Below are 10,000 nucleotides of genomic sequence, written 5' to 3'. Positions count from 1 at the left end.
TGGAGCCATGATTCCTAAGACTTTAAATAAATCGAAGAAAAAACAATCATAAAAAAAAACATTGCAAAAAAAGAACACTGCAAAAATAAATAAATAAATAAATAAAAATACTAACAAGCTCAGAAAATCAATAATGGTCCCGTTGAAAGGCGAAAATTGCCGCGGCGCAAAACATCATCGTCATCATTATTTGGGGAAGATAAGGCATAGAAATCTTGTCATATGAGAGAAATAATGAAAAATTAGTTAAAGGCAAATTGATAATAAGGAAACAAGAGCTAAAAGTTTATAAATAAGCAAGAATAACGTAAGACAGAAATCCAGGGATGCAGATAAGATAAGGAAAAAGATAGAAATAAAGATAGAAATAAATTAAACAAAATACAAAAAGACAAAAGGAAACGAAATAGCTAAAGAAATCATGAAGGTAGCTCCTGTACAAAAGCAGAACGCAGATAAGATAAAGAAAATATATAAGAATAAAGTATGAATAGACAAAAAAATAAACAAAATAACATAACAAAACATAACATAACATAGCAAAAATTTACATAAGGAAAAAAAAAAAAAAGATAAGTTAGTCCCGTTATAAAGGCATAAAATCAAGAAATGCCAACCACGCTACCCCTTATCAGAATGTAAACAAAGGGTGCTTGTTCACGCCACTCGTCTGCTGCTGTTATATTGAGACCTCTCTCGGCGCCCACACCCCTTCCACCCCCACTCCACAGACCCCGCAGTGGGCAGAGATAAGGGACAAGGCACCTGGGATTACAGTATTGCCGTGTATTAGTGTGTACCGAAGCGTGGAAGCGTGAAAACATGGCTCATTACGTGAAAGTCAGGCAAGTATTGAGTGATGGTGAAAAATTAGGTGTTATTGAAGAGACGTGGGTTGTGTTTAGGTCAGGTTTGGGTGTGTTAGGTCAGATTAGGTTAGACATGGTTAAATATAAGTTCAATTGGGTAGTTAAGATATTTATGATACCAAGTGTGTACGTTTCAAGTGGAGGGTGACGCTTAGTGGATGAAATAGCAGTTAAACACAATACTCCCTGCCACTTTTTTTTCTCTCCGTGTCCGCAGCAGGCATGGGGAGCTGGGGGCGGGGTGGGGCGGGGCGTCAGGGTAGGAGAACCAAAGTACAAATTTGAACACCCTTGAGGAATTCTAGCAGGAGACTTGCCGTATTTTGAAAACTGAGAAATCTTGATAATTCTTCATATTATGTCTGACTCCCATCCCTCCAAGGCCCTCGATCAAGTGTGGGGGAACTGCAGGGGAAGGCGTTGTGGTGTGGGAAATCAATTTTTTTTTATATATACCTGGGAAAAGTCTAAGGATGAGGTGCCATATTTTGAAAACTCGGAGATATCTGCCCTAATGTAACCTAACCTAACCCAGGGGAGGGGGAGGGGGATTGGGCAAAGACCCCTGGTTAAGTTAGGTTAAGGTTAACAGGTGTATTGAAACTGAAAAAAAAATAATTAAGAACTGAAGAAGAAAAGAGGAGACCAACAAAATAAAAAAAAATCAAGAACACCAAAAATTAATTAAAAGCTGCAAAAATAAATGAAGAACTGAAGGAAATCAATAAATGAAGAACTGAAACAAAATCTAAGAACACCAAAAAAGTAGTTATTAAAATTCCACCCCCAAAAAAAAATTATAAACAAGTTAGAAAAAATAACAACAGCAAACAAATAAATAAATAAATAAAATAAAATAATGAACAACTACAAAAACAAATAAAGAACCAAATTGACTTGCAAATTGCGAGCGTGTCTGTCCCAGCAGGAAGGTCGGCAAGTGTGTCCATTCATGCATTACTCCTGCACCTCACACACTGTATTCAGAGCAGAGGGTGACCTTGTGCCGTACTGTAGCTGCTGCCTTGAATGTATTAAAATGCACACACATACACACACACACATACACACGCGCAGTTTATCAAGAGAAAGCAAAACACACAAACATTCATGCATTTTACTAGTTTATTGACAAAAGAAGACAAATTATGCAACACTACAATACAAAACACACACACACACACACACACACACACACACACACACACACACAGAGAGACAGCACCCATCCATCAGTATGCAGTGATGTGTGGGTGCTGTGTGCTCTGAGGTGTGCCGGGTGCCAAGTGCTGACCTGCCCCGTAACACCCCTAGCGCCTGCCATATCCGAAGGCCGAAGCACGTGCTAAACTACCCTGAATGGTCATCCCTTGCCCTTGTTCCTGTTGCTCATGGCCACGATAATGGGTAGACTGTGGAGGTGCTATGTATACTCTACTCAGTCCTCCTCTCTAGCCCTTGTTTCTAATGCTTGTCTACGCACAGGCTAAGGATACAGTTAAACATTATAGAAAATCTTTTGTGGGTTTAAGAAATGGCTGGATAAAATCTTGTTTCTTGTTTATTGTAGTTACACACATACACACACACACACACACACACACACACACACAGGAAGGATAGATAAAGATGAATAGAATACCCAATAAAGGAGGGAGAAGAAGAAGAAGAGAAGTGGAGGAGAAAGGGGAGACAAGGGGCCAAATAGGCTTAGGGTACACTGTCTCCCCTCTCTCCTATTTCTCCCCTTTCTCCCCTCTCCCCCATCGCTAATCCATATTGATTCATTGACTCTCTTTCTCATACTATAAATTGGCTTCTTGTTTGCTTGTTTGTTTGTTTGTTTTTTTCTTTATTGACCTGTTTTATTTATTTATTTGTCTATTTATTTTTATTTTTATTTTTATTTTATTTATTTATTTTCTTATTTTGCTTTTTGTTTTGTCTTGTAGTTTGTTGCTTGCTCTTCTTTGTGTGTGTGGTGTGTGTGTGCGTGTGTGTGTGGTGTGGGTATTTTTGTGGATATTAGTCACCTCTGAGGCTTCCTGTGTGTGTGTGTGTGTGTGTGTGTGTGTGTGTGTGTGTGTGTGTGTGTGTGTGTGTGTGAGTGTGTGTGTGTGTTTCTTGTATGGAGGGTTAGTGCTGACAGATGGAAACAGGCAGGTATATTTTTATACAGGGACTGCCACATGTAGGCCTGATGGCTTCCTGCACCATCCCTTGTGTTCCTGTGTTCTCTTGTTCATTTACTTCACTCCTTCACTCCTATACACTTGTTGACAGCTTTACAACCTTCCTGTATCTTTCTCTGTTCACTCTTTCACTCCACTTATTCACTGACCCCCAGACACACACACACACACACACACACACACACACACACACACACACACACACACACACACACACACACACCATCCCCATTCCATACCCTCCCCAATCACACACACACTCACTCACCACTAACCTCCTCCCCCTCCCCCCACAGCACAATGCCCGGGGAGGTGCTGGATGATGCTGAGCTGCGGCAGGTACAGCTGTCCGTGGCGCCCTCCCGTACCCTCAGCGAAGACGGCTCCACAGGTACCAAGGTGACGGTGGACACGCCCCATGGCCCCGTCACTGCCGCTGTCTCCGGTGACCCCACGCGACCTGTCATCCTCTCCTATCATGACCTGGGCCTCAACCATGTCACAAACTTCCAGGTGTGTGTGTGTGTGTGTGTGTGTGTGTGTGCGCATCAGTGTTCTTCAGTGTTCTCCAAGTTCACACACCACTTAAAGGATTTTTTTGAACTTCTTGTACCTCTCACAGTCACGCTCTCTCTGTTCTCCCCAGTAATGTTCCCTGTTCTCCCGGCAGGCATTCTTCTTGTACCCTGAGATGAGGAACGTGGTGAACAACTTCTGCATCGTTCACGTCAACGCCCCAGGCCAGGAGGAGGGCGCCCCCACCCTGCCGGAGGGGTGAGTCAACCCCCACATGTGTCACCTCAATGCCCCCTAAACATTTCTTTACATTATTTACTTCTGTATCATTCTCAGTTCTTATGTCATGTCTTACACCCTCTCCACACTTGTCCTCCACCTCTCCACACCTGTCCTCCACCTCTGCACATCTCTCCGTGTCTTACATCTGCCCTAAACTGCTCACAGTACCTAAATTTTCTTCCACATGCTTCCTCATCCTAATGTTACTTCTTATACCCTCTCCACACCTGTCCTCTACCTCTCCACACCTGTCCTCCACCTCTCCACCCTTGTCCTCCACCTCTCCACACCTGTCTTCCACCTCTCCACACCTGTCCACCTCTCCACACCTGTCCTCCACCTCTCCACACCTGTCCTCCACCTCTCCACCCTTGTCCTCCACCTCTCCACACCTGTCCTCCACCTCTCCACCCTTGTCCTCCACCTCTCCACACCTGTCCTCCACCTCTCCACCCTTGTCCTCCACCTCTCCACCCTTGTCCTCCACCTCTCCACCCTTGTCCTCCACTTCTCCACACCTGTCCTCCACCTCTCCACACCTGTCCTCCACCTCTCCATGCATCAGTTGTTGGGTGTTGTATATTTGTTTTCAATTTTTTAGGCTGGATTCTCAATATTTCAGTTTTGTCACCCATTCACCCATTCCCTTTACCTACATAATCTTCACTACCCATTCCTTCACACACTTAAAACATCTAAAATCTTCACTACCCATTCCTTGACACACTTAAAATCCCCAAAATCTTCACTACCCATTCCTTCACACACTTAAAACACCTAAGATCTTCACTACCCATTCCTTGACACACTTAAAACACGTAAAATCTTCACTACCCATTCCTTGACACACTTAAAACCCCCAAAAAATCTTCACTACCCATTCCTTGACACACTTAAAACACCTAAGATCTTCACTACCCATTCCTTGACACACTTAAAACCCAAAAAAATCTTCACTACCCATTCCTTGACACACTTAAAACCCCCAAAATCATCACTACCCATTCCTTCACAAACTCACACACACTAACCCATTCACCCATCCACCCACCCACACCCATACCCACAAACTTTCACCTTATCAACTAACACTTTTCTTCTCCCCCTCCCATCACTCCTCACCCCCCTCACCCCTTCCCCTTCCCCCAGATATGTGTATCCCACCATGGAGGAGCTGGCCGACACCATTACCTGTGTGAAAAACCATTTGCACCTCCGTTCCTTCATTGGGTTCGGTGTGGGTCTCGGCGCCAATGTGCTGGCTCGTTACGCCACTAAATACCCCAATTATGTGAGTGTTGTAGGGTGTGGGGGTGTGGGAGGGTGTTGGGAGTGTGTGTGTATGTTTGTTCGTGTTTTTTGTTGGATTCAGTCAAGTTTGTGATGTTTTTACTGTGTGTGTGTGTGTGTGTGTGTGTGTGTGTTATTTTTTTATCTCTTATTTTTCTATTTTCTATTTTCTGTTTTATTTATCTTTTTTTGTTTACTTTCTATATTTGTTCTGTTTTTCCCAATCTTTATTTTTGTCATTATTTTTATCACATTTTCATATTTTGTGTGTGTGTGTGTGTGTGTGTGTGTGTGTGTGTGTGTGTGTGTGTGTGTGTGTGTGTGTGTGTGTGTGTGTGTGTGTTCATCCACCACCACCATCACCACCACCACCTTGCTTTCCCCAGGTGGATGCGCTGGTGCTGGTGAATTGCTCCTCCACGCAGGCTGGGTGGATCGAGTGGGGCTACCAGAAGTTGAACATCCGCCACCTCCGCTCTGGCACTATGACCACCGGCACTGTGGACTACCTCATGTGGCACCACTTTGGTAGGTGGAGGAGGAGGTGGAGGAATTGGTGGAAGGTGGTGAGTATGGGAGATGGAAGGAGAGATTAGGTGGAGAAATAATTTGGATGGTTATTAAGGTGGAGCAGGTGGAGTAGGAGGAGGAAGGGTTGCTGAAAGGGAGATGGAAGGAGAGGTTAGGTGGACTGGAAGTAGGTGGAGCAGGTGGAGGAGGTGTGAATGGAGGAGGGGTGCATGGGAAGTGGAGGTTGTGGGTTTAGGAGAGGAGAGCTGGTTATTTGAGTCCTCCCTGTTTTTTCGTTTTCTTTTTCTTGTTAATCAGAGAAAATGGACAAGGCTGGAGAAATACTAAAAAAGACCCAGGATTTGAAAGAATTAAGATAACTGTATTTATTTAATTATTATTATTATTTATTCTTTTTGTTTCATTTTATTTACTGTTTTTTATTCTTTTTTTTTATTTAGCAATCTTGTCACATTAAAAAATCATGTATACTTTATTTATTTATTTATTTATTTATTTATTTATTTATTCTTTCTACCTTTTCACCACCAACAAAAAAACAACAAAATCTTTCAGTAGTAGTAATAGTAGTAGTGTTTCTTTTGTTACCTTATTATTGTGTTTTCTCTTCTCTTTCTCCTTTTATTTTGGCTGCCTCTTCACATTCCCAGGAAGAGGCAAGCTTGGTAAGTCTTAAAAAAATACACAATCATTTTTTTTTTTAACCCTTTCTTATCTCACTCCCCTTTTTCTTCATCATCTAAGAATACCTTCGCTTCCATTAACCTGTATCTCCACCTCCATCCACTTAGACCCACATCTCTTCCACATTTCCCACCACCTAATGTTCCTTTTTAGTTTTCATTTGTTGTTTTTATACGATTTTGTGTGGAATATTCAAGTTGTTTGCTTTGTGTCATTAAAATCTTGCCTACCTGTTATTCTTACACCTGAGTGCACCTGGTACTCTCAGACACTGGTAGACTGGTGATAGAAAGCTAGAAACACACCTGCGAGTCATATTTACACACCTGCAAGTCTTATATTTACACACCTGCCCTGCCGTGACACACATACACACACACGCACACACCACACATTAATTACTGTACATTTCTCACTCCTACACACATACACACAAACACACCTCCTCCACACACCTGCCCCACTAACCACACACCTGTCGCCACACGTACAGGCAAACTGGAGGAGTGTAACCAGGATTTGGTGACTGTTTACCGCCAACACTTCGAACGAGCCATCAACCCCACCAATCTCGGACTCCTGGTTGACTCGTACATCCGCCGGTCTGACCTGGGCATTGTGAGGGAGCTTGACCCCAACAAGAAGAAGGTAGGACGTGTGTGTGTGTGTGTGTGTGTGTTTCTTCATCTCAGTTCTTATAAATTGTGTATATCTGTATGTTTTATTTATTTACTTTTCATTTACTCTTTATTAATGCCCAGTAAACATCCATTAAATTCACAAAACCTGACATAAACACAGGAACTTCCCATCCTCTTCTTTAGCATTTACCGTTTTCTTTCACTCCCACGCCCTGTAATGTGGCAGTTCACCTTTAGCTTCTACAGATCTAAATAACCCTTTTCAGTATACAGGGGCTGAATTCTCATAATGTTTAATAATCTTTTTCCTCACCATAAGCTTTTTCACAGAGCCAAATACACAGTTAGGCAGTTACCTCTCCCTCTTACAATCCCTATCAAACTTCACATCTTCACTACCACCAAACCACCCTAATCTAATCCACTTCTGATCCACCCCAGGACGTTCGAATGATCCGCTGTCAGGTTCTCAACATCACCGCCAACCTGTCTCCCCACATCGAGGATACTGTGACCTTTAATGGCCGCCTGGACCCCACCCTTGCCACCTGGATGAAGGTATGGGGTGGGAATGGGCAGAGGAATGGGTGGGTGGGGTGTGGAGGGGCTGGGCAGGGGTAGGGAGTGTGGGTAATGGGAGTAAGAGGGGTTGGTTGTAAGGGGTGATGGTTTGGGTGGTTGTGGGGAGTTAAGGGGGGTTGGGGAGGGTGATGGGTGATGGGTGGGGTGTCTGTTTATTGATGTTATTTTGTCTTCTTGTCTCTGTTTTCCTCTCTCTCTCTCTCTCTCTCTCTCTCTCTCTCTCTCTCTCTCTCTCTCTCTCTCTCTCTCTCTCTCTCTCTCTCTCTCTCTCTCTCTCTCTCTCTCTCTCTCTCTCTCTCTCTCTCTCTCTCTCTCTCTCAGGGCCATATTCTGCAACACTTCTGCACTGCATCTCCACCACATTCCAAAGGCCCTAGATGAAGTGACGCAGGTTTTCAAGGGTGTTTTTACGGTTCTAGTGACAGAGTAACAACATTCCTACACTGTTAACAGGAGAAACACCCTTGAGAACCCAGCTGACCATCTCTGTGGCTTTGGAAAACAGTCATAGAGAGAGAGAGAGAGAGAGAGAGAGAGAGAGAGAGAGAGAGAGAGAGAGCAGAGTATATCATAACACATCTTACTCCCATGTCCTCCCACTGACACCACCACCCACTCATCTTCTCCCGCAGATCCAGGATGTTGGCTTAGTGCTTGACGAGGCCCCAGGGAAGGTCGTGGAGGCCTTCAGGCTGTTCCTCCAGGGGCAAGGCTATGGTAAGGCATCTGTCCTACACTCCATCTCACCCCCATCACCCCTGTAGCCTCCCCTGTGTGTGTGTGTGTGTGTGTGTGTGAGAGAGAGAGAGAAAGATTTTGTAACTGGATTTTTACTTTTTAATATTGATGCTTTGTGTGTGTGTGTGTGTGTGTGTGTGTGTGTGTGTGTGTGTGTGTGTGTGTGTGTGTGTGTGTGTGTGTGTGTGTGTGTGTGTGTGTGTGTGTGTATAACTAAACTCAATTCATACCATTTTGGATTTTTTTTTCTTTTCTCTACTATATATTTTTTTCTTAATGGAGTTTGTTTGTGTGTGTTTTTTGTTTGAAGTGGCTCCTCCCTCTAAGCTTGTGTGCTCTTCATCTTGGCTTTGTTTTTTTTATTTTTTTATTTATTTTTTTTTTATTCAGCATGTGTGTGTGTGTGTGTGTGTGTGTGTGTGTGTGTGTGTGTGTGTGTGTGTGTGTGTGTGTGTGTGTGTGTGTGTGTGTGTGTGTGTTTGGGTGTGTCTGTTTCTGTGTCTGTGTGTGTGTGTGTGTGTGTGTGTGTGTGTGTGTGTGTGTGTGTGTGTGTGTGTGTGTGTGTGTGTGTGTGTGTATCAGACCAACACTCACTTAACTAACTAACAACAACAACAACAACAACATATTAACCACCAGCTTCTTATATTTACATTCACAAAAACACCAATAACTTTTAAAAACATGAATTAAATAAACCACATGAACTTATAAACTTGTGCAATTGAGTGAGTGTCTGTCTGTGTGTGTGTGTGTGTGTGTGTGTGTGTGTGTGTGTGTGTGTGTGTGTGTGTGTGTGTGTGTGTGTGTGTGTGTGTGTGTGTGAGGTCACTGTAGTTGATTAGTTTATTGGAGTTTTCCTAAGGCCAGCCATTCACACGTACGTACAGACAAGTAAAGTAATTCAAATAATCTTTTTGCCTCCTCCTCCTCCTCCTCCTCCTTTTAATAAGCTGAAAATCGTATTATTATTTTTATTATTATTATTATTATTATTATTATTATTATTATTATTATTATTATTATTGTTTTTGTTGTTGTTGTTCTTGCTCTTGTTATTATGCACAAGGAGGAAAAGTGGAAAAAAATAATGTAGGAGAGGAAAAAAAGGACAAAAACTAAGGAGAGGGAAAAAAAAGGGCAAAAAAAAGAAAACTGAAAAGAAAGCGGGATGGAAATAAGGTAAAAAAAACTAATATAGAAAAAAAAACAGAAAGAGAGATAAAAGAAAAAGACAAAAACAAATGAAACAGCCACTTTCTCTCTCTCTCTCTCTCTCTCTCTCTCTCTCTCTCTCTCTCTCTCTCTCTCTCTCTCTCTCTCTCTCTCTCTCTCTCTCTCTCTCTCTCTCTCTCTCTCTCTCTCTCTCTCTCTCTCTCTCTCTCTCTCTCTCATGAAAAAAAGAACCAAAATGTATTCCCTTTTTTATCAAATCTATCTATCCATCTATTTATCCATCTATCTATCTATCCATCCATCTATCTATCTATCTATCCTGTTTATAGAGAGAAATTAGAGTTGCTGAACTGAATTGGAACAAACTAGTAATTTATTTTATCATTATTCCTTTGTATATTGATGAAAGGAGGCTAAACAGAAAATAATGATGATGATGATGATGATGATGATGATGATGATAATGATGTACTGTGTATGAATGGCTGTCTTATGTCTT

The 10,000-nt window shown here is 42.4% G+C and overlaps 1 protein-coding gene across 21 annotated transcripts in view; it reads left to right on the top strand.

Annotated features, from left to right (window-relative positions):
• Nucleotides 1-10,000, top strand: part of LOC135095100 (protein NDRG3-like) — a 66,325-nt gene that overhangs the window by 41,443 nt on the left and 14,882 nt on the right. For 14 of the 21 annotated variants that reach the window (XM_063995822.1, XM_063995813.1, XM_063995812.1 and 11 more), the window contains 8 exons: nucleotides 3,358-3,574; nucleotides 3,732-3,835; nucleotides 5,009-5,150; nucleotides 5,536-5,677; nucleotides 6,331-6,345; nucleotides 6,858-7,012; nucleotides 7,447-7,563; nucleotides 8,220-8,304. In XM_063995822.1, coding sequence (XP_063851892.1) covers nucleotides 3,358-3,574; nucleotides 3,732-3,835; nucleotides 5,009-5,150; nucleotides 5,536-5,677; nucleotides 6,331-6,345; nucleotides 6,858-7,012; nucleotides 7,447-7,563; nucleotides 8,220-8,304 — 977 coding nt within the window. Of the gene's footprint in view, nucleotides 1-598; nucleotides 846-3,357; nucleotides 3,575-3,731; nucleotides 3,836-5,008; nucleotides 5,151-5,535; nucleotides 5,678-6,330; nucleotides 6,346-6,857; nucleotides 7,013-7,446; nucleotides 7,564-8,219; nucleotides 8,305-10,000 lie in introns of those variants that run through there. The other 7 variants (XM_063995814.1, XM_063995825.1, XM_063995827.1 and 4 more) reach the window with 2 other exon arrangements.

The sequence above is a fragment of the Scylla paramamosain genome, chromosome 47 (assembly GCF_035594125.1).
Source record: "Scylla paramamosain isolate STU-SP2022 chromosome 47, ASM3559412v1, whole genome shotgun sequence".
In the NCBI taxonomy this organism is placed as follows: Eukaryota; Metazoa; Arthropoda; class Malacostraca; order Decapoda; family Portunidae; genus Scylla; species Scylla paramamosain.
This window is presented reverse-complemented; position numbering and strand designations above follow the sequence as displayed.